Genomic DNA, 25,732 nt, shown 5'->3' on the forward strand with positions numbered 1-25,732 from the left:
CTGAGCTGCACTACACTCGTCAATGTGTAGGTGACAAGATGCATACGGATGCTGCCCACGTGTGAGTGGGCGTGGGTTAGCTTCGTTCTCCTCAATCAGAGAGGGAATCGGCATTGGTGGAGAGGAAGCATGACGCAGTCGGGCAACTGGACGCGCTAAAAGGGAGAAAAAGGGGATAAAATGCATAAACAAAATATAAAAAAAACATGGAATTGGAAGTGTGATGGTGGGGGAACAGCTGACAGTTTTGCTGCATCAAGACCTGAATGAATTGCCATTATTATAGAAAAGGATGAATTCCATCTGAAAATTATTGGGAGAAAAAATACTGAAAGCTTGTGTGTCTGTGAGCTGCAGCTTTTGCAGATCCAAAATACAAAAGCATGTCAACATCTGAATTGACTTTGAATAAGCACATTTAAAGTTTTGAAGTGATCCATAATGCTAAAGCAGTAATCACTTACAACACAAGTGCAGGCAATAGAAATATTAAAAGCTTGTGAATGGGTTTGAGAGTGTGAATGGGTGGGTGGATGGATGAATGATGAATGGGTAGGAATACACGAACACAGTAGGAGCCTTGTGCAGAAACAGCACCCAGCATGAACAGGCTTCCCTTAGCAACCACCAACAATATCCATTCACTCAGTCAGGGCCCGTCTGAAGGACTTCGTCTTAAAGCTTAAACCCCGAGGCCACGTGCTTTATACAGCAAGAACAGCAGAGGAACAGAGGGGTGAGGTGGGGGGTGGGAGGAGGGTTACTAAAGGAACTTAAAAGCAAGCAAGCTGTGCAACTTTCCTCTGATGGAACTTGGATTCCAGACTGGAGCTCTTACTGTAGGGTTAATAGTGGTAGATCAAAGTGACTATGATGTCACAATGGTCGTAAAATGGGCAATGAAGTCTGAAGGTGTAAACGTGACTTTAAAGGAATCAAACCTGCAGTCAGAGAATGACATAAGAGTATCATAGCTCTGCAATGTCAGATATTATATAATGTCAATATGTCATGACTGGTTATAACAATTGAGGTAAAGTATTATAATAGTGTTATATATATGACAGCTGTCTTGATAAATACCTGCACTGGGAACATAAGTCATGTGACTGTCATAAGAGAAAAAGCCATCATGGATGACATTAGTAATACAATTAATGCTAACTACCACAATTTAGCTATTAACCAGCACACCAGAACTGACATTTCAAACACGTCGGTTCGAATCTCGGCTTTGCTACCGGCTGGTTGGGCACCTACACAAACAATGATTGGCTCGTTTGCACGGAGGGTGCAGGGGGAATTCCTCATAACTGTTGCAATTACGACCTCTGCTGGCTGATTGATGGTGCCTGCACAGAGACAGGGGATAATGTCATCAGGGTGTGACTCTCCGTCCTCAAAGCTGATCCACATATTAACTCGTTAGTGCAGATGAAAAGATGCAGTCGGCTACTGCACACGAGTCGGAGGGGGCGGTGTGGAGGTCAACATCAGTAGAGAGGAAGCATAATGCAATGGGGTGATTGGATAAGACTTGATTGGGAGAAAATTAAGCTACTAACCAGCATGTCATATAAGTTGTCAAGACAGTATACGTTAGGACAGCCTGTCTATGACTTAATTAACATTATGAAATATTTATGGGAAGTTCTAGAGCACAAACTGTAAAGTGTATCAGTTGTTGTCCTTTCTGTTCAGCCACTGCACTCCTCCACCAACTCCTTACAGTGAGGTAGATCTCCACCTAGGCTAATAATTTAAATAGGATCACAAATACAGCACACCGATGACTACTTGTGACTACATGAACTCATCACCAATTGACTGATGACTGAATTGCCGTTCTACACGTCACCTGAGGGTCCCTTAACCTTAAAATCAGGACGTGATACCATGCAGTGCCCTGACATCATGTAATCTTTTCATTACAAATGGAGGATTAAAGTCTTGTGAAAGGACAGTACAGCGGGGGCAGTGATGTCCTATTAAAGGGCTGTTATGTAACACGTAATGGAATTGAAGTGTACAAGTGGGACCTTTAATTCCTGAGAAAAAATACTGCAGAGATTTGATCAGGAAGCCTGCAGCTATTAAGAGGAGGAAATTCGGGCTGTATATCAAGCAGATTGTATCAAATTACACACGTGTAATTATGACAATATGAGATATAATTGTAAATAATTTATCTACTGTGAATCTTTGTGGTGTGTACTATTACTTTTGATGTATGTAACAAGCTGCTGAGACCTTAAAGCATATGTCTATCTATCTGTCTATCTATCTATCTGTCTATCTATCTATCTGTCTATCTATCTATCTATCTATCTATCTATCTATCTATCTATCTATCTATCCATCCATTTATTAACAGTGTAGCAGTGCTATATGTCTGTGCTTCACATCAATAACACTGTGTTCTTATTAAAGACTGGGACCTAACCAGAAGTTTTTCTCGGTGTCTCTCCGACAGAAAGGGTATTCCATGGGCCAGCAGAGTGTGAAAAGCGGAAGAAGTGTGAATGGCGAGGGTAAGTCAGCGCTCGTGTTTCTTACTGAACAATGCCAGCTCTGCGCTCTGGTGCACACCAAGCCCACTGATCCACGATGCTCTTTATAACACCACAGATCAGTATTGTTGACCTTGCCTCTTCACACACCCTGCTTTACTAATAAACACTTCCTCGGCCTTTGCCATGCTTCCTTCAGCAAGATTGTATAAAGGGTTCTTAGCACAAATAGTCAAGTGCTTCTTGGTCCCCTGCATTACATTAACATTAGCAATAACATTTAATCAAGTGTCCCAGTATAAGGAAATAACAAATGAGGTGTGTGTACGAGGTAAGAGGATATGAGGATACAGGTAAGGTCAGAAGTTTGCATACATTGTGAGAGACAAAGATACTTACTGAATGCATTATCACACTGATTTGATAAGCTTATCTGATAACCAATTTCAGTTCCTAGTTACCATATGGATAGTTTATTTTCAGAACATTCTGTCTTCTGTGTGGGTCTTAAGCTTCACCTACCTTACAAATACATTTCATGAGTATACAATTACTGACTGTTGCCCATCTATTGCTCTATATGCTGTCACCCCCTGTATTACATTTATCCACCATGACCACATAGGTCAACACTGCTGGACTTAATATGGGTGTCCTTTTTGGGTTGAGGTACTGGACCCCCATTATGACCAAGTTATGCCCCTGAGCAAGACCCTTAACTGTCAGTTGCTTGCACCGTACTTGACTACAATTGTAAGTCACTTTGGATAAAGGTGTCTGCTTAATGCAAATAAATGTAAATATAGGCATGGAACAGTGGTCTCTTTGCCAAGATTGTGTTTAAAGCTCAAACTCTTACTTCATCCTGAGAGAAAATTTGCTCAAACATGGGATTCAATAAAGCTTAACATCACGATGACAGAATGAAGCAATGTGAAGCTTGATTGACTGTGGACAGTATTATCTGTATCATCTGTATTCCAGCAGTATCTAAATAACAGCAGATCTGCTTCATCCAGACAAATTTCTTATAAAGTAAATCCATGTTATAATCAAGCTGCACCAAAGGTGTGGTTGAGGTGCTGCTTGTGTATTGCCGGTCCCTGCTGGTTTTAAGGGTTCCATAACTTTCCTTTTTTCCAAGAGCTTGCTGGGCAGTTGTAGCCTAGTGGTTAAGGTACTGGACTAGTACTCAAAAGGTCACTGGTTCAAGCCCCACTACTTCCAGGTTGCCACTGTTGGGCCCTTAAGCAAGGCCCTTAACCCTTAATTGCTTAGACAATATACTGTCACAGTACTGTAAGTCGCTTTGGATAAAAGCGTCTGCTAAATACTGAAAATGTAAATGTAAATGTAATGTAAAGTGACAATTTGTGCTTTTCTTTCCAGTCATGGCATGAGACCACTGTTCCATGTACTTGGTACTTGATCTCAGAACCTGACGTTGCACTGCTGACCATCTGAGAGCTGTTCAGAGCTCCTAGACTTACAAGACTTGTTCCTAGTACTGATCCAATTTATATGAGCACAGACGTTGGTACATATAGTCAATCATAATCAATGTTACAAAGTTAAATGACATGATAGAACTTTCTACTTAACCTAATTAATTATAGGGACGGTTGCAGAACATCCCAAGACTTCCACAACATACACACACACACGTTCCATGCATGTTTATGTAAGTGTACATACAGTATTTTAAATAATGAGTTCCACTGCACATCACTTATAAAAAAGCTGTTAGTACACTATTGATTGCCTTGAGATTTAAGGGCAAGAGACATAGACACAGAGAGGGAGAGAGAGCTAAAACCCACCAGTATAGTCAAAAGTGAGTCAGGAAGTGAGGTAAATAAAATATGAGAGAGAATGAGGGAAAGAGAGTGCGGTCGAGTGTTTTGGAGGCAGAGGGAGGGCTGGGCGCTGTGGAATGCCCTGCCAGTCATGTGACTGTTTACATCTGAGAGAAACATGAGTGTGAGTGTGAGTGTGAGCAGTTCAGTGTAGTGGAGCCTCAGTGTCCATACACCTACATACACTCTCCTACACTCACACATACACACACTCACACTTAGACATGTAGAATCTCTGTTAGTACCACCCACATACACAGACACACACTCTCTCACACACACAGGAAACAGAAGCATGGATCACAGATTAGGAGCCGGTTTGTACCCTGACAGCCCTCCCAGCCGACCCCGAGATGTGCTGGTTAAATCAGGTAAGATGATCTGCTGTAGAGGAAGATAGAGGAACACAAGTGCACTGCTCAGATTTACGTGGATGCATGGATGCAAGCAACACTGTGTGTGTGTGTGTGTGTGTGTGTGTGTGTGTGTGTGTGGGATCTGTGAGAGTTTACTGATGTTAATGTCAGTGTAGATTTAGTACATCACAGTCCCTCATATTTTGCATCTGAGGGATGTTTTGATATGTTAATAATCAGATTTTTACTTTGCATTCATTGTAATATACGTGTCTTACACACATTTACTAAGAATTTTTGTAGAATTTTCTGACTTTTTTCTTTGTATATTATTTTTGTTTTGTATGTTATAATCTTTTTGTTATGAAGTGGCTATAACAAACCTTCAAAAGTAACATGATATAGTACTAAACAGTTTTCAGTAATCTAAAGAAGAGAAATGGTGGTGGGTTATTAAAAAAAAGTAAATTATAGTGATGTAAAACATTCAGTGAGCCATAAATAAAGGTTTGCTTAGTAGCATCATTTAGATAGATAGTTTCATATTTAGACATTTATTTACTCTTTCACTTTAGTTTCACCTCTCTTGGGTGTAATATTTCATACAAAAATACCTATATATTAAATGCCAAAAAATAAGTTATATAATTTGTTAAAAATACAAAGTTACATAAAGCTTTTAAGTGTCCCTAAAAACCTATTTTCTTATAAATATTATGAATAAATCATATTTATTTTTGTTTTGTTAATTAGACAAAAGCAGAGTGGTGGCATAATTAAATATTGATTAAATAATAATCTCACAATAACTTAATGTGCATTTATGAATGTGTTTTTGTATCTGAAGCACAGCATTACACCCATTAAGATGCAATATCGGAAGCAATTCACAACACTCATTATGCAAATGACAAATTTCCTCTGTGCACAAACAGGAAATGACAACAGCTGAAGGGGCATGATGTGTTTTCCTGATGTTCGGCAAAAAAAAGATCAGAAATCAAAACGTCTTAGAGAAAGTTTATAACAACTTTGACAACCTGTTTGTATGAAACGTTAGATCTTAAAGTCCTTAAATCCAGTGCACAGGCCTTGGTCATTTATTTTGTACGACCTCTTTATGGGTCATGTTCCTAGAAATCTGTTCAGCTTGAAGTTTTCCACATAAAGGAGTGAAATCAGGTGTGAAAAAGAATGGAAAAAATGCAAAACTGGAATACATGTGAGTAAGAGATTAGCTGTTGGATTGTTAGAGATTTGTAGCCTGTGAGATTTTGGGCCACTATGAACATCAGGGGAACAGTTAATCATTACAAGCTATTTCTGTAAACACAAAACTTCACAGAATGTGGACAGAGGTCGTGCAATCCTCCAGATCTCAAACACAAACTGCTCAACACACTTACACTGCATGACAGATGATACAAAATCAAACAATACAACTACAATCTGTGGCCAAAACAAAAGCACATGGTCAACTTGTTGGACATCTCAATCCAAATCCATGGGCATTGTGGCTGAAAAGCTTTCCACAAGAGTTTGGAGTGTATCTATAGGAATTTGAACCCATTCCTAACTTTCGGCAAAGGCCTGGCTCACACGCCTGGCTCACAATTGACATTCTAGCTCATCTTAAAGGTGTTTAGTTAAGGTCAGGGCTCTGTCCAGGCCATTGGAGTTTCAACACACCAGATTTGTTAAAGCACGTTTTTCTGGACATCACTTTGTGCAGAGTGGCACGGTTGTGCTGTAACAGGGATAGTCCTCAACAAACTGTTGCCCAAATTTAAAAGAATATGATTTATTTGATATAAATGGTGTGGCTGGAATATAAAAAAAACATATAAAACCAATCAGATTTGATATTCTTCTGACAATAAAGTGTATGTCATGTTAGTTTTGGAATAGCTGTGATTCCTGAAACCTTTGTCCAACAAGAGATTTCCTTCTGGCATAAAGTGACAGTTTGGGTTTCCTTTCCAACCTTGGCAAAATGACCACTGTTTCATGTTCTTTCCATTTTAGTTTAGTTCAGATAATTGCAGTTAAAGTCTAAAGCCTGTCATGACTTGCTTCTGTATATTCTTGTATAAAAACTTCTGACTTCAGCTATATATCAATGAAGATATAGAAGCGTTTGCTCACTCATTGTATTGAAACAGTACTTCTTCCCCAATTGTTTCCTAAATTTTCTATTGGTGCAATGTTTGCTTTTGCAGAAAGAAGCACAAGGTCCACATTTACCCTAATAGACAGCACTCTGCATATTTACATAGTTATCTGAGGAAGTGCTGTCAGTGCTAGCACGCCTCATAGCTACATACCATATATCATATATCATATAAATAATAGATCTAAAAATTTAAGGTCTAATTTATTTTATCTGAGCGTTTATTACTGAACACAGATGGCAAACACAACAGTCACAAAGGCTTTAACACGATACATCAAGGAAGTGCAGGGGCTCTGATATGCTGGGAAGTCATTTAAATGGCGTTTTATTGCTTTCAATTTGGATCAATTTGTCCCGTGTGTAAAAAAGTCACTAAATATATTACAAAACATTCTGACCAGTTTTCTAATCAATATTTGCTAGCATTCAGGGTATGGGGAGAAATAAATGGTTTAATAAGTATAAATAAGATGTAAATATTATGCTGTTGTTTGACCATTCTTTTCTACCACTGAGGAAGTAAAGTGTTTTTCTTCTAGACAATTCTCTGAATGTTTAACATCTATGTGAATGAGCAGTGATGCTTTTCCTAAACCAACACCTTACTTAAACACTTCGTTTTTCCTTTAATCTGTCAGCTCACTGATTTTGTAAGTGTGTGCACTAGAGGGCAATGTTGCATGTTTCATACATGTAGATAATTCAGGAACCAGAGAACTAGCTTTAGCCCTCATGTTATTGTTTACAGAACAAAACTAGCTAGCTAAATGCTAAAGCATTGCACTGTCTACTAATTTAGTTGCTATTCTTTGAGCTACTTTTGTGTTTAAGAAGCAGATGATAAAGTTTTAGTTGGATATTTGAGTTCTAGGAGCTGACAACAAAATGTTTGTTCAAGAAATAAGCTGCTTTAGGTTAAAAAGCAAATAAAGTGCCAGGCAAAATAAAACCAATCAGCATAGAAGATCCATGTACATGTCAGGGGCATGGCTTTGTAGGAAAATGTGTCACTTTATTAAAAATCACTGACATTTTAGTTAATTACACAATATTATATTAGGTAAATGTTAGCTAGAATGCTAGTAAACTTTTGTTTATTTCCGCGTTATAATGATCAACCAAAAGTTAATGCTAATCAGGTCGAAATTGAACTTAGCTTTGTAGCAAAACCACATCTGGTTTAGTTTTAAATAAATTAGATATAAATATATTAGTTTTAAATACACAAATTCAAAAACAAACAGCTTAATGTTAGCTATCAAAACCAAAATCTTGTCGATGTTGCTATAATGCTACTTAGTTAGCACTGCACCTGGATTCAATTGAACAATGTATTGGTTTGCCTAGCCACTAGCTTACTGGTCAACTTGGATACTGGATTTTACTGTACAGTATATTAAAATGGTCAGCTCAGTGTTAACTATTTTAGATGTAACATCAAAGGTTGTAGCATCAATATTGCTATCTTCTAGTTAATTTGGCACTTATTTGTTTTAATAACACCCTATAATAATTGACCCACTGTTTGCAAACTCTTTGCTCACTAAGCACACTGTTTTAATTACACAATATAATAATTAGTCTAAAGTTAACTAGCCTGTAAACAAATATGTTGTACGATTTATCACACAATAAGCTAAATGCATCTTAGGGGTCAAGAAGTAAACAAATCCAGTATTTTGGAATGTGTTTCAATAAAGTTAAACTCTAAAGTATTTGCAAGTAGCTACACTTGGTGCGACATGCAAGTTGTTTGTAGTGACTTTTAAATTCCCTGCTACAAAAATCCTGGGCAAGCAAACTGGTTTAGCTGGTAACCAGTCTCATCTGGTCAGTCTGGTCAATCTTTGTTAGCTAAACCAAACCAAACAAGGGTTTTAATTTTGCTTATAGACATGATGGGTGTCGCAAAGGCTTACTCCCATTTTAAATCTAGTGCTTGGGTCATGGTCAGCATTCAGAGAGGATTATGGGAAAATAGCCTTTACATGCCAATGCACAAAACTTTCTTCCTCCAGGAGAGAATGATAATTCTGGGCATCGCCATGACAACAAGCAGTTGCTACTGAGCAACAGAACAGTTTGTTTACAATCGTAGGAGGAATAAAGTGTGGAAGGTGTTTAAAGTGTCGGCGAATGAGGCGGCAATGATGGAGCTGCGCTGAATAATGAATCACGATGCTAGGTCACAGTAAAGCAAATATATTACAGCTTTCACCATTAAACTGATCATTTTAACACCATTGAAAAGTCGTTTTCCATTTTAATTGTAATTTAAGTGAAGAATGTTAGCATAGAGCTGTCAGGTGTGTTTGGAAGAATTGCACAACTGTTGCTACTTCTCCTGGCCACTGTGCAAAGTTTAATTCAAAGATAAAAGAGCACGGATTACAGCAAAAACTATCAGATTCTTCTAGAACTTGCTGCATCAATATGTTTACTATATAAAAATATTTAGCTGCACCAAGTCCTGAGTTTTTTAGTTTTTCTTAGAGTTACAAGGCTAATGTCATAAATATAAGAGCTATGGACAGAAGAAAAGCTCATGCATTCAACCAAACATATCTTGGCTATTGCTGGTGTAAGATAATGTATTTTGCTGATCTAGCTTTGCTTATGACTGTCAATATGTTCACTATATTAAACATTTATTTCCATTAGCCGATTCATCCTGTTCAAAGTTGTGATTTCGACGCCACCCAGAAACACTGGGCAACACCCTTGTGTCAATTCACTCACACCTAGAGATATAATATAGCATCCAATCCACCTTTTGCATGGTTTCACAGGTGGGAGAAAGCTTGAATGCAAGAAAGAAACCCACATGGACACAAAGAGAACAAAAAACATTCTCATATATAGTGATTGGACCAAGGACCAAGCCCAGGTCAATAGTTTCTGTGCACCACAGAGCTGCTAGAAAAACACAAGGAAAACTAAACAAATTTCTGCAGATTCCTAGTAAAAGATGCCCCACAATGATTATGGGACAATTTGGCAGAATGTGAAACAAAATAGTCAAAAAAACAGCCATACAGAGCCACACCAAAATCCCAACTGTAAAGCATGGTGGAGGGAGCATCATGGTTTGGTCCAGCAATCAAAGCCTGAACAGCATTAATAAAGAATTCAAATAACATCAAGGTAGCACTCCATGACACAAAGCTTAATGAAAATTCAATAAATAACATGATTTATGTACAAACAGTTTTAGATCTTGAGGTTTAGCAAAATGAAATTACTCTTATCTGTTCCAAAAAGCAGCCTTCCGAAAGTAGACTTCCTGTACTGAACCCGTTAATTCACTCACATGGACTTGGAGGCAGCTAAATGCATTACAGCCATAAAACCAGAGGATATTAACTTTCAGTTCAGATGTTCAGATCTTTCCACCCCTGCCCTGCATGACATGGATATCTAATCAATAGGAGGAGATAGATCCTGCTGCAGGAGGACAGTCGATAAACTAAAAGATCCTTTAACTATTTAACATTTTTAATGGCAGCGTACACTGACCTGCACTCATACGAACACCAAAACTGGCCATTAGAGTAAACTGTTGATTAGTAAATCATTTTTATTAAAGGAAATCGTGAATCTATACTATGAATCATAATTTATAAACTATATATATTTATCACACTTGAAAGTCATGCACTGCTATCCTTTATTCACCATCTCTGCACATTCTCCTTTAACCAGCCAGCAGAGGTCACAGTTGCAGCACTAATGAAAAAAAATCCCTTCAACGTCCCTCCCGACAGACAAAGCCAGCTGTGTAGTCTGAAAAGTTGAAAACACAGTTGAGATTTGGACTGGTTTCTCCACATCTCAACTAATGAATGGTCAATTAATGTTTACTAAACATAGCATGTGTTTCAGAGAAGTGGGTTATTTTACCTAATGTTCTGCATGTTTAATACTAATACTTTATAAATATATGAACTATGGACAGAATAACCTAGCTTAGCTTGGCTCATGACTGTCCTCATAATAATCCATGGTGATCAGAAGAGTTGGAGAATGGTTTTTAAACAAGTTATTTCAGGCGGTGTTGTTCTTATGAGCATAATTATCTTTGTGTCCATCATCTTCCTTCATATTTTCCTCTGCCTGGCTCAGATTTGCAGATGCTGCTCTCTGGACTCCATTGTGCCGTTGTTTTAATATTGAATAGGCCAGATCGTCTCTGGTTCCTCCTCAAAACCCTCTCTATTGTTCAGATCTGGCCTCAGAGCATATGACACCTGATCTTTTTCCACTGTCACTCCGTTAAGGATCACTTAACCTTTAATATCTTCCATTCCTGGAGGGTGAAGATGTCTGCAGTGCTTCGTGGCGCTCTGGTTCTTCCTAAGTGAATTATACTCCAGCACACCCGAGTCGATAAGGGCACCCGTGGTTGAAATGGAGCAATTCATATCCATAGAATTTCTATATTTAGAGCTGAATATGATGAGCTGGATTCATCATCTGAACATAAACTTCATCTTCATTCATTTATTAAGTCTCCGTAATCACACAGCTGTTTAATGGACAAAGGATGGATGCCAATACATTACACTTTAACTACACTGTTGGAACATGCCCACCTGCCATACCCACACAGGCTGGCAGGACAGGTGGTGAAGGCACAGATTTATCAAGCTCAACCACCTTCAGGCTGCCACTGTTGGACCCTTGAGCAAGCGTCCTTACTACAGTATTTGAAATTGTATTTGTCTCTCTTTTACTTGGTTTGTAGTGTTATAGCATTTAGGATGCTGTCTTTAACTAGGCTTTGTCTCTTAACCAAAAGTTAGTTCCTAATTTTGGAATCTGTGCACCCGGCCAACTGTGGATTCTTATAAAAAGTCTTGCCATGTACAGCGGACCATGTTACTCCCTTCGTATTCTTCTGCCAATGCTTGCTGGCACTTCAGGTAGACAATACGTGTCGCTGTTGCAGCAGCTAAGAGGCAATTTCCAATTTATTATTTCATCCCTCAGCCCCTTAAAGCCAAGTCCATGCTAGAAAAAAGCATGTCTGTACCACCCAAGTGTGCTTTGAGATTGTAAAATGTATGTAAAAGTAAAACATATATTAGTATATTTTGTATATTTGTATATACAAGTATATTTTGTACAAATGACTCTTGTTTCTTAATTGAATAATGAAGTAACTGTATTTCTGCAGCATCAGCATATGCGGATATCCAGTGGGAACAGCCTCATCAGCCTGACAGTCCCTGCAGTGACCCGCTCCGATGCCCACGCAGGAACATCCTCCCTGTAGCCAGCTACGCCCCCACGCCTGATTATGTACAATCAGATGACGATCTCATCAAGCCCAAAAAGCTGATTAATCCAGTAAAGGCCTCGAAAAGCCATCAGGAGCTCCACAGAGAGCTGCTCATGAACCAAAAACGGTAGGAGGACGAGTTAAACATACATACATACACACATACAGTGTATCACAAAAGTGAGTACACCCCTCACATTTCTGCAAATATTTCATTATACCTTTTCATGGGACAACACTATATACATGAAACTTGGATATAACTTAGAGTAGTCAGTGTACAGCTTGTATAGCAGTGTAGATTTACTGTCTTCTGAAAATAACTCAACACACAGCCATTAATGTCTAAATGGCTGGCAACATAAGTGAGTACACCCCACAGTGAACATGTCCAAATTGTGCCCAAAGTGTCAATATTTTGTGTGACCACCATTATTATCCAGCACTGCCTTAACCCTCCTGGGCATGGAATTCACCAGAGCTGCACAGGTTGCTACTGGAATCCTCTTCCACTCCTCCATGATGACATCACGGAGCTGGTGGATGTTAGACACCTTGAACTCCTCCACCTTCCACTTGAGGATGCGCCACAGGTGCTCAATTGGGTTTAGTCCATCACCTTTACCTTCAGCTTCCTCAGCAAGGCAGTTGTCATCTTGGAGGTTGTGTTTGGGGTCGTTATCCTGTTGGAAAACTGCCATGAGGCCCAGTTTTCGAAGGGAGGGGATCATGCTCTGTTTCAGAATGTCACAGTACATGTTGGAATTCATGTTTCCCTCAATGAACTGCAGCTCCCCAGTGCCAGCAACACTCATGCAGCCCAAGACCATGATGCTACCACCACCATGCTTGACTGTAGGCAAGATACAGTTGTCTTGGTACTTCTCACCAGGGCGCCGCCACACATGCTGGACACCATCTGAGCCAAACAAGTTTATCTTGGTCTCGTCAGACCACAGGGCATTCCAGTAATCCATGTTCTTGGACTGCTTGTCTTCAGCAAACTGTTTGCTGGCTTTCTTGTGCGTCAGCTTCCTTCTGGGATGACGACCATGCAGACCGAGTTGATGCAGTGTGCGGCGTATGGTCTGAGCACTGACAGGCTGACCTCCCACGTCTTCAACCTCTGCAGCAATGCTGGCAGCACTCATGTGTCTATTTTTTAAAGCCAACCTCTGGATACGACGCCGAACACGTGGACTCAACTTCTTTGGTCGACCCTGGCGAAGCCTGTTCCGAGTGGAACCTGTCCTGGAAAACCGCTGTATGACCTTGGCCACCATGCTGTAGCTCAGTTTCAGGGTGTTAGCAATCTTCTTATAGCCCAGGCCATCTTTGTGGAGAGCAACAATTCTATTTCTCACATCCTCAGAGAGTTCTTTGCCATGAGGTGCCATGTTGAATATCCAGTGGCCAGTATGAGAGAATTGTACCCAAAACACCAAATTTAACAGCCCTGCTCCCCATTTACACCTGGGACCTTGACACATGACACCAGGGAGGGACAACGACACATTTGGGCACAATTTGGACATGTTCACTGTGGGGTGTACTCACTTATGTTGCCAGCTATTTAGACATTAATGGCTGTGTGTTGAGTTATTTTCAGAAGACAGTAAATCTACACTGCTATACAAGTTGTACACTGACTACTCTAAGTTATATCCAAGTTTCATGTCTATAGTGTTGTCCCATGAAAAGATATAATGAAATATTTGCAGAAATGTGAGGGGTGTACTCACTTTTGTGATACACTGTACATACAGATTTACACTTGCTAGAATGTCACTATATGGCTAAAATATGTGGACACCCCTCCAAATTATTGAGTGGATTATACAGGATTTTTCAATACTTTTTGAACTCACTGACCTCTTTATTAAGAGTGCATACTCTGTCACCCCCCCCCCCATACCTATCAAAGTGCTACAGTCAGTAATATAACAAGTAATGACTGTTTGTACCAGATAGATGTACCTAATAAAGTGCTCTGTGAATGTATATACAAAAAAACAATGAAGTTGAATGCACATCCTGTCTTTATACCGTTCTCCCTACTGTCCCAACTTCTTTGGTAATAGGGTTGTAACTGTATTAAAATGTGTCTAATAAACTTTATTTTAAGTAGATAATTGACAGCATGTGGTTAGCCAAGGGTGTCCAAACTTTTGCATACAACTAAATAGTGATTACCTTATAATAAAAAATGGAATGTAAAAGGTTAAAGATGGAAACTGCACGTCTGGAAGACTTGTTTTGTTTTCTTTTATGCATTTTTTCCTTCTGAATAAGCATTCTCAAACAGAGTTTCACAGTCGCCTGGGAACATCAAGCTACGACACCTACCCCCTTCCAAGCCTTTGACAGCAGTTAGCACATTTACAAAACACTCGTCCTCTGTGCTGGGACGGGGACAACTAAAGGGCCTCGGAGCGGGCCAACAGAGGCGCCTTTATCCCGCCGTTCTGCCTCATCGCTGCACTTTAAATCAGCCAGAGCTACGAGAGTACTTGGAAGCACAGTAGTTCTGTTCAGCTGCCTCTTTCCCACTGTTTTATGCTAATGCATCAGGGACAGAAGCTGTTATCTAAAACGGTCCAGTGATGCTTTTGTCGCGTCTCTGGAACCCCACTCGGCTACCACATGCGTCTCTGGGGTCTTATTTGCATTCCTCAGGTGCCATTTTCAGCCGAGAAGGAGCAGTTTGAGGCGAAAAGCGAGAGTTCTTGTTCTTTTTAGTTTTATCAGTGCACTGACATTAAAGCAAGCATCAGTGAGAGTCATAATGGAGGAGATAATGTGTGGAGGTGTGTGGAGGTGTGTGGAGGTCTATTTCTATGCTGCAAGAAGCAAAGACAGATAATACCAAGCTGGCACTGAGCCCTGGCTGCCATTAGGCAGGTATCTGCTTGGGTATGGCTGGCACCCTGTGGTTGTTTTGGCCCCGGAAGACCTAGGAGAAGACGGCGAGGGCACTCCGAATAGAGAGAGATAGCAGATATGGGATAGAGTCTGTGGTCTAAGTGGAAAAAGAATTGGCACAGCCACTGATCAAATCCTCTGTTAATAAGCTATGATACTTTTCACATCTTTAAATTGTACAGACTTGACAAAACACTGAAGAAGTTGCATTTGTGTGTCAATTGAACTTGCTTGGACTATTTGTCAGTTGATAAGTTGATAACTGAGGTACATGGGGTGTCCGCCGAAATGTCACTAACGTAATGATGACATGGTAGTGTATGTTGTTCTGTTATAGGTACAGCAGGTGCATTAGTGTTGTTGGAATTTTGAACACCCAAGTGTCAATATTGGGTGAAAAAAAGTGCTCTTACCAAAATGATTAGAAAGTGTCAACTAATAAAAGACTACAGAAAGATAAGCATACAATGTGCATAAACAGAAGAAACTAGATCTAGTCTCTATAATAGGGTGGGGCACCTGATAAACCCATACCAGAAGAACACACACTACTGCCATTGCAGTGCTAAAAAGTTTGATTAATGAATAAGGTACAAGGATACAAGTATACAAAGCAACAGATTAATACAGTTGATATTTGTATAACCAGTGTTCAGTATGGTAGGTCTAGCTTAAAAAAATAATATATATAACCTGATATAAACCTGTTTTCCTATTACTGTCGAAAGAAGTTAGCATCGATTTGTGGGTGTGATTGTCTCTGCTATAAACACAAAGTCGATGGAGTCAGTCTGGAGGTGGCTGCGTCTCTGACCCGCCTCATTACTCCCTTCTCTATTTATTTGTTGTTGTTGTTTTCGTGTCTCCTTGGTTTGATGGACACAATATAAATTAGCCGGGATGCTAATTAGTCGAACCGCTTTCCCACTCTCTCAGCACCCGTGATGCCACCTCCCTGCAGAGGAACCAGGCTCACACCTAATTTAATTAGCGCTCGGCGAGGGAGTGTGCGCTCGGCAGCAACCCTGTCTGATGAACGTCTGGGTTTGACGAGACCGTCGATGCGTTTTGATGTCGTCAGAGCTATCAGATTGCACGAGCTATCGCTAATTACGAGTGAAAGTGTTTTGTGTTAGAAAGTGATGATTCTAACAGATAAATAACGGACCACCTGGTCCTCGCCGTGAGCCTCGGATGGGGATTGTTTCCTGAGGTGATGTGAACCACATGGAGTCATCACATGCAGTTAGACAGAATTAATCCAGGATTGATGCATGTGATACAAGTTTCCGCATCAAATATCACTTTTTTTCATATAATAGTGAAAAAATAGTGCTTTCCAAGAAGAAGTGTGTCTGTAATAGCTGAATATTTATTTTTATCATGTTAATATCTATGGAAAATGTAGTCTAATCAAAGTCTATGTAGAAGGACAGACACAAATAGATTTGAGTTCCTCTAGTGTGTAAAGTACATAGATTTCTGTTCTTATTGTAGTGTAACTTATTATATATATATATTTTAATAATTTGCAGTGTGTTTGGTGGAATTAGTGCCTATCTAGTCAAATAACATTAGTAAGGTCAGGCAGTCATGCTAATCCAGAAGGTCTGGCTTACATTCAACGTTTTAATTCATTACAGATGTGTTTAATAGGGTTGAGGTCGGTCCACTGGAGCTACTTTACACCAAATACCATATCTTTATGGTAAAACCATATCTTTATAGACTTTTATAGTATTTATATATTAATCTTATGCCTAGTTCACACTACACGATTTTTGCCCTGATTTTCGCTCGGCGACTGGTCGGCGATTGATTTTCCGGGTCGGGAGCAACTCAGCGTTTGCTCGGCGATCAAAACTCGGCTCTCAGTCGCTAAGTGTGAACTATCCAACAACTCGACCCGACCGGCTCGCCGAGCGCTCGGGCAACTGGGAATCTCAGACGGGCAACTGGGAATGAGTGACATGTCGAACAGCCAATGAGAACACAGGATACAGCGTGAGGGGAAATGCAGGAGAGGACAGGGGACAGGGGCTTAATTAATATAGTTTATATCAGGATACACCGGCACACACACGTTTTACAGTATTTCTGATTTGATCGTCCTCTACAAAACATAATACCCACGCTGCATTGCAAAACTTACTACAGAACAAGCCATATACTGTTCGTGTTGCCAAATCCACTCAGATTCATTTATTTTTCCTCCTTGATATTACGCTGCACATCAACGCACAAACCCTTTGATCTCTCGCTACTTGTTGACGTTCATTTTTTTGGACGTGGTATCATTAAACTTCTCGTCACTTCTCACATGTGTTTTTGTAAAAGAAAAAAAAAAAAGAAAGAAAGAAAAAAACGGAGACCAGAGAAGCTCGCCTGTGATTCCAGTTGGTGATGGATGGTGTAGTGTGAAACCCCCTATCGCCGATCAGTCGTGTAGTGTGAAATATACACCGACCTGACGACTTGGAAAGTCGTGTAGTGTGAACTTGGCATTAGTGATTCAGAAACGTTTCGTCTTTGCTAATGGTGTCAGTACCGGACTTTTATAGAGCATTACAATACTGCCATCTGCTGGAAAAACTACAGATTGGTCCATTATATTTTGTATTTTATATATTCACTTTAACATTTACATTTGCAGCGTTTATCAGACGCTTTTATCCAAAGCGACTTACAATTATTACTGAATACAATTTGAGCAATTCAGGTTTAAGGGCCTTGCTCAAGGGCCCAACAATGGGACTAACCAAGGAACCAACTTGGTGATAGTGGGGCTTGAACTGGCAACCTTACTATTACTAGTCCAGTACTAGTTTTTTAACAACCACCATAGAGTCAGAAGCACAGGGGTGTAGAAGACATAGCTCCCTTAATATTTCAATTGTTGTTATAGCCCCCTTCATTAAAATTAGCCATATTATATCAAAATAAAGACCTTTCCGAGAATTAAATACATACTTGGTAACTTGGTATGACAGACATATCAATGAGAAGTGTTACACTACTTAACTGGATATGTTATTTATTTGGGAGAAATGTTGACTGAAGCCACTGGCTGCATTTTGCCGCAGATAAAATCTGGCAACCCTAATCAATAATGCATTTGGTAGGGCGCTCGATTGGAGCAGCGGCGTAATGTCTTACACCACCTCCTCTGAGATGTTAGGGTTTTGATTTCAATTCTTAGCTGTGCTATTGACTGGCTGGGTGTCCATGCAGGCAAAATTGTCTGAGGGGAGGAAGAGATCAAATCGGATGGTGGTACGTGACTCTCTGTAGGCGATACTGGTTTTTGTGAGATCCCATTTATAGCAGGTGAAAGAAACAGACAGTTTCCGACTATGTGCACGTTGGAGGGGGTTGTGTGATAGTCTGCGGCTCTCCTCGGTCAGTAGGCAAGGCATGGCCAGGCATAGCAAGCTTTCAGAATGGGGGCATTTATTTTAGTACATCAATGTATATATATAGACACATTTACTCTGCATTACCAGCAAACTCTAATTGTGTTTCTGAAGGGGTGTGGAGAGTAAACCAGAGCTCCAGCGTGTGTTAGAGCGGAGGAAAAGAGATCAGATGATCAAGCAAAAGAAAGAGGAGGAGGAGGCCAGAAAAAAGATCTCACCTCTGGAGCAGGAACTCCTCAAGAGACACAAACAGCTGGAGGAGGTGCGATCAATATATGTTTTATAGAATATTATCCATGCTGAGGTTACAGTTACAGGTTATTAATTATGTATACAGTCAGTATTATCACATGCACTGTTTGGGTTATGGACGTAACGTTTGAACAGGGTTGATTTGCAACCCTGCGAGGGACAAAAAGAAGCTACACTGTAATAAATCAGCCTTCACTCTTATGATGATGTATGTTCATGTTTTTTTCACAAGGGAAATATATTTCCACACCGTCCTGGGCATGCAAAAATCAGGAATTCAGAGCTAGTGTTCAACTGATGAAAGGGCTCTGTATAGTTGATAATTAAATATTTAGAGAGCAATAAAACATCCTGTTATGTGTTTACAGCTGGAGCAGGAGCATCAGGAGGAGCTTTCTCACAGCGCCCCGGAGTTCATCAAGGTCAAGGAGAACCTACGGAGAACGTCGCTCATGAGCACCGGCGAGAAAGAAGTGTAGAGAGGAGAACTGGCTTGATTTTTCTTCGCCCTTGTGTCTGTTTCTGTCTCATACAAATACGATCCTGTTGGGACAAAACCAGTGTCTCTGGGAGTCTCCTGAAATATGAAAGACGGACAAAAGACTGAGCTCTGAGACTTTTGAAAACATGGACACACCAGTCCTTTTCAAAAAGGAGATGATAGTTTGAGACCGATTTTTTGGTTGAATTATGAAGTTGTAAACATGGACGGTGGTTAATATCTGGGTCTAGGCCTTCGTAGAAAGGCAAAAGCCTTCAATTAAGTTCTAACTGCAGATCATTATATAATAAAATCAGTATTAATAGATATCACTGGTTTCCCAACCGCCAAATGAGCAATCAAAGGTTAAAACTGTGTATTTCTGTTATAGAAATCAGCACAAGTCACTTTTAAGTGGAACCAATGATGCATTTATTATTTTAGATGTAAAAATAACATACAGGGCTATAAAAATATTCATCCCCAATTCAGTATGAATTTCTCACATAATTATTTGTCACAGAACAAAAAATGGAACTATTTATGCAGCAGGTAATTTATTAGGTTCATCTTTTGCTTACTCTGTACACTTTGACACCTGCCGGTATCCCATTTATCAATCTAGAGGGACCAACACATGAACCCCAGTGGGCTACAGTCAATAACTGTATAGGCACAAAGTTTAAACCAATGAATGTATGTGCCTAGTTTGGCGTATCAGTACATCTCTGTATAAAAAATATAATAAATAACAAGTATTTACCCCCTTATTTAAAACACAGACTTTATCCAAAAGACTGTGGACACCTAAGAATGAGCTGGTTATAACTCACATTCCAAAAGTATGAGCATTCATCATTAAGCCCCAACCAACACGTATGTCTGAATTTGTGCCTATTCAGTCATAAGTCAGGCACTGATACGAGATATAATGTCTGGCTCACAGGTGACATTCCAGTTCATCCCAGTTTCAGTCAGGTGTTCATTTAGTCAGGGCTCTGTACATGCCACTGGGTTTCCTTCACACCAAACCCATCAAACCACGTCTTTTATAAACCTGGCCACAGTCATGCTGGGACAGGAAACAGCCCTGACTTACCTGTTATAGTGGAAATTGTAATACACAACATAATGGATTTTATACACAAAGTTGTGCCTATAATTAGAAAGGGTGTCCACATACGTTTTGCTATAGAGCAGGGGTGTCCAAACTTTTCTTGTTGGTGGCCAGATGGCGTAAAAAATGCAAACACAGGACCACAGACTCTTCTGTAATAAAACAAGAAAATATAGCAGACCTACCTGATTACTAACAACTCCACTTCCTTTTAATTTGATTGCATAAAGATCTATCTTAAACAGTGTTGTGTAAACTAAGATTTTGCTGATTTCACTCACCAGTTTATAATCCGAATGGGAAGATTATTATGCTTCTTTAAATGAAACGTACCCACTTCCCTCTGAACTAAGTGAAAAAATATTCATCTGCGTTCACCATCTAGTTTTCATTTCTCCTGAGCCGCCGTGTTTATTCAAAAACTCTGGAACATTAATGTAGGTGTAACGTTAATGTTTCGAGTCGGGGAAAGAAGACGGGGAGGTTTTAGATTTGTTTTATGCAATAGCGACACCCAGAGATCAACCTGCTCAATAGCAGCACAACTTTGAATTTTATTTCTGAAATAAACAGTAACGGCTCACAAATGGGCCTGAGTTTGGACACCCCTGCTGTACGGTGTTGAACCATTTTTTTCCCTTCACAAAATTCATACCAATTTTAAGGTCTCACCACAAGAAAAGTGGAAATCGCCTTAATACTTTGATACTTGACTGAAGCAGTAAAACTCACTTTTTTGACAGACAGGTTTGAATGTGTGTTGTATGATAGTTCTAAATCTTTCCTGTGCCTTTGTGAGAGCTTATGAGGGCGGACTGGACCGCCTGACTGTTACTGCATTACAATCAATATGGCGCAAAGTGTTCTGAGCGTCAGCTTGTCGGTGTCAGACGTGTGTTAATACTGTATCAAATATAACAGCATGATGAGAAAAGTTCTACTGTTAAACGTAAAATACTTCATTTATTTAAGCACACAAAAGTGTTTGGATGTTCATATATGGCTTTGATGATCAGTAAAGCCAATAATTAACCATCAATATTAAATTATCAATAGTTCTGTATTGTTTAATACTGTTTTGATGCACTAACACTCTGCTCTTACTTTTTTTGTAGTATTTTTTAGTTCCATAACTCATGTACAGTACGTTTAAATCATGACAGACTGATTGTTAGAAACAAGAGGCACATAGACTGAACCCCTGTGTAAAATAAGTATTACTACTTTATATAATAAAAACTGGGACTAAAACTAAAATGCTGGAGTGCTGTTAGTTTATTGGAAATTATTTTTATCATTTGTAATATAATCGCATCAACACTGTTATAATAACACTGATAGATTTTTATAACTAATCATATCTAAGCTATCTAAGCATATCTACAGCTGTGTCAGTAAATAAAAATTGCCATGTAGGGGCCCAACAGTGAGAACCTGGCAGTGGTGAGGTTTACCTTACAATGGGTAGTCCAATATTTGTCCAGCTGATATGCCACTGCCTTTTGGAATCACACTGCACAGAGCATAACACTGAAATATTAATATATGTATTGTAATAATACTACTAATAATAAAATATTTAACTACAGTTGAATAATAAAATAATGAAGGAATAATGAAAACTATAAATGCAAACCTATGATGGGCACACAGGCATTGAAACTGGACATGAGAGCAAATTAATGGCCCAAGCACTGTAGGAAGGTTTACCTTACAGCCTACAGATGTTAATGGACCTGCTGGTAATGTCCTGGTATCAGATACTACACAACTCTTTCAGATATCTCGTAATGTATTCACTACACGAATCAATATTAAAGATTAAATGAATGCACTTTATCAGATTGGGGTATTTGATCATTTTGTTTGTATATAGAAGTTACGACCACAATTTAAAATTATGTCAACAGCTTTAATAGCATAAAGAAAAGAGACAGAGCGTCAAAACAAAACGTCTAGACATCCAGACCTTAATTCAATAATCACAGCTTCCTCCAAAGTGAAACTGTAGAGAATAATGGACAGTGGCACTAATCTCACCCGTCATTGCAAACATACACCGGCGAAAGTGTTACAGCTGGCATGAACCAGCCAGACACACACATCCAGCCCACCAGAGATCCCAGTGCAGGGTTATCACTGTGGGTTTCATTCTCCTGACTCCTCACCCATTAAACGTATCCATCTTTTTCTCCTGCTTCTCGATGGCTCCTTAATTAGAGGCGGAGGTAACACTACACCTCCAAATCACAAGACCCTTTGTGCACAGAATAACTCTATCCAGCGCCAATCTTTATAATCCTGATAAATCGGCGGGATCCGATCTGTCATGCTCCAGTAAACAAGGGCAGAATTGTTCAAGGGGGGACGGCAGTGAACCTGAACTGAATGGTGGCAGGGATGAAGTAGCAGAGCTGAACCGGCACCGGTAAAACAACCCTCAGAGATATCAGGATAGAGCTCAGGTATGAGATGTACAAAGGGAAAGATGCTGCTAGCTACAACTTTCCTTATCCTGATGTGCTAATTCATACTTTCTACAAAGGTAGCAAAGCTTTCTTGCATAGTGAAAGGGTAAAGGAGGGTCGTGGAAGCCCAGCGTTTAAGATACTGGACTAGTAATCAAAAGCTTGCTGGTTTAAGCCCTGCCACTGCCAGGTTGAAACTGTTGGGCCCATGAGAAAGCCGCTTAACCCTCAAATGCTTGGATTGTGGTTAGGTAGCCTTGAGGAAATTTGAGACTACTAGCCTTCAAATTCCTGCACCCGTTCAAATATAATTCACACTACTAATAATCCAGCACCTGTTGAGTTCTGAGACCCTGGCAAACAAAATCCCCTAATCATCATACTGAATAACCCCCGATATCAGACCTCGTGGCACAAATACTGTATGTAAATGGATAACTCAGTAACAGGTGTACTATAGGGGCGTATGCTAAAAGCCACACCCCTCCAGGTGGTAAATGGGTGGAGTTTGATGCACAGGTATGCTACAAAGTGCTAAACCTTGGTCAGTCTGTATAGCAGGACTCCAGGAGGAAGAGATGGCACGACGGAGTTTGTTGGCTGCATCTCTGCTGGTCTTAATACTTATTGCTGATATCAGTCAAGCAGGTAATACAATCACCTGTTACATTTGTTTTGGTAGAATGTTACTGACAGTAAATGTATACATTAAACATTATACATTAAAGATAACTTAAAAATAGAGTTATATAATATATATAAATTATATACTGAAATCCTAACTGTTAAATACTTAAATAGTAAACATTTATTGCAATTAAAAGTAGTATTCTCTTATTTAAGAGTGATAAAGTCTTACCAGGATTGTTATTTAATGAATTTAAACACATTTTATTAAACATTAAACTAAGAAAATAAGAAAGAATTCAGAAAAACTACAATACCCAAAATGCATGACTGTTGTTGGCCTGTGTATTGGGTATAAGCTCACAGCTCGTGGGTCACCACACAGACCAACAAAACTCAAAGGTTTTTTTTTCTGTGAAGTAACATTTTGCAGCGCTGTGCATAAATAAGTATTTAAAGATTAAAATAAATAAATAATATTTTTTCTATTAGACGTTAGATGCAGAAAAAAACTTAGGAGCATTAAAATGGAACAAATAATGAAATGAATAATAAAAAAAACTATTAAATAGAATGTAGGCTTGAACTTAAAAATAAATACATATTAATGAAAATGTGCTTACATAGAAAATGATGACAATTCTATTTATATTTATTTATTTATTTATTATTACTATTATTTTTTAATGGGGGGATCATTGGGGTAGATGTCAGAGAAAGCTGTTTCAATCTTTGTGTGGTTCTATTCTTTCTTTACATGGACATTTTTACCAATTATTGACTTTATGTCTAATAAATACGCTGACGCAAACATTGAAATGTTTTAATGTTTAAATGTGATGTTTAAATAAAACTGTAAACGTGGATTAAATTAATTTAAAAAATGTTCAGTTAAGAACACATGCTTTTGCTGGTGTGATTATAAATCATGAATAGAAACAAAGAATGTCCGATATCAAATTCAGGTATTATTTCTGCCACAGCTTTACTCAGAAAGTCTTCAGCAGCTGAGTTTCTGAGGTCAGGAAGAAACAATCGTCTCAGTCGATGTGTGAATGGAGACTGCAGCTCGGAGGAGAACGAATCCGAAGAGCTCCAAGAGACAAACTCTGATTCTGTGAGTGTGTTTTCTAACACCAGACACACTTTGGCTTTTACGCGTATCCCTCGGGCAGGGTGGCTTTCAATGGCTTTGCACTTAAACTACTCCAGCAGTCGTCCTTAATGAGCTGCTGGTGTACAAGTAGACTAAACAGGACTTGCTTCTTTCTGAGACTGAAGAAATAAATCACACAGGTCTAAAAAGTGTATTTATGTATTGTTTTAACTGTCAACATGTACTGGATTAAGGACATCTGCATGGCCTCCTAGATATTATTTATTATTATCTAGAGCTGGTGAATTATCTGTGTCTATATTGTTAAGGATAGTTTAAAGCATTAAATTGACTAAGTCACACATATTACAAAGGAAACCATTCAAGAAGAAAATGATGAAGTAAAATTGCCTGTAACTCAAAGTGAAGTGTATAAAGACATGGGTTAATAAGTTTGGTCTGGAGGAACTCCACTGAACTGCCATTTAATATATGTCATATGTGAGAAGACTTCTGTTAAGTTATTTATTTTCTGTTGTTGATTTTGTATTGTATATAAACACCGAGTTAATAACTGATTATTTCTCTCTGTGGTAGGAGCAGAACAACTCAAATATGTTCTTTCCTGGTGGATCACAAGTGGGGGCTCTAAAGGTAAATTAAATTTCAATTCAGTGCCTACTTGACACATGGTTTGAGAAACATTGTTGAGTAATACTTTGCTCCTTCTCTATATTTCTAGCCCCCGTCAGAAGAAGATACACAGGAAGGTTCAGCTATGTAGCCCTGAGGCGCATTATGTTTGTGGACACCTAGAAGGAAGCTTGGGGCAGCGCAGGTCATGAAAGAACCAAACTGGATATGGTGGATGACAGTTCTAATGGTGGTAGACATTATTACAGAAAATGAGAGCTGGTCAAGGCCACAGATTTCTTATCCATCTGAGGAGTTACATCCATAACAAGCTAAATATTAACAAGCAAAATATATTTAGAAATAGACTTACCCTTTGATTCTGTTTTCTCTGAGGTGTTTTCAATTTTATTATTCTTGTTTTCATGACACTATTATTCACTTTTACTTCCTGTGCAAAGTTTTCCTGTAATGCTACAAATGCTTGAAAGCTTACAGCCTTATGCAGAAGTCTGGACATATCCTAGGTGCTTCATGGTGTGTA

At 39.2% G+C, this 25,732-nt stretch overlaps 1 protein-coding gene across 4 annotated transcripts in view; it reads left to right on the forward strand.

Annotated features, from left to right (window-relative positions):
• si:ch211-236d3.4 (protein FAM107B) overlaps positions 1-21,621 on the forward strand; it is a 28,076-nt gene extending 6,455 nt beyond the window's left edge. The window contains exons 1-5 of one of the 4 annotated variants that reach the window (XM_062986770.1): positions 952-1,033; positions 2,474-2,531; positions 12,072-12,303; positions 18,626-18,776; positions 19,135-21,621. In XM_062986770.1, coding sequence (XP_062842840.1) covers positions 2,486-2,531; positions 12,072-12,303; positions 18,626-18,776; positions 19,135-19,245 — 540 coding nt within the window. In that variant the 5' untranslated portion in view covers positions 952-1,033; positions 2,474-2,485 and the 3' untranslated portion in view covers positions 19,246-21,621. Of the gene's footprint in view, positions 1-951; positions 1,034-2,430; positions 2,532-4,463; positions 4,738-12,071; positions 12,304-18,625; positions 18,777-19,134 lie in introns of those variants that run through there. The other 3 variants (XM_062986768.1, XM_062986766.1, XM_062986769.1) reach the window with 3 other exon arrangements.
• The last annotated feature ends 4,111 nt before the right edge of the window (positions 21,622-25,732 follow it).

The sequence above is a fragment of the Trichomycterus rosablanca genome, chromosome 24, assembly GCF_030014385.1.
Source record: "Trichomycterus rosablanca isolate fTriRos1 chromosome 24, fTriRos1.hap1, whole genome shotgun sequence".
In the NCBI taxonomy this organism is placed as follows: domain Eukaryota; kingdom Metazoa; phylum Chordata; class Actinopteri; order Siluriformes; family Trichomycteridae; genus Trichomycterus; species Trichomycterus rosablanca.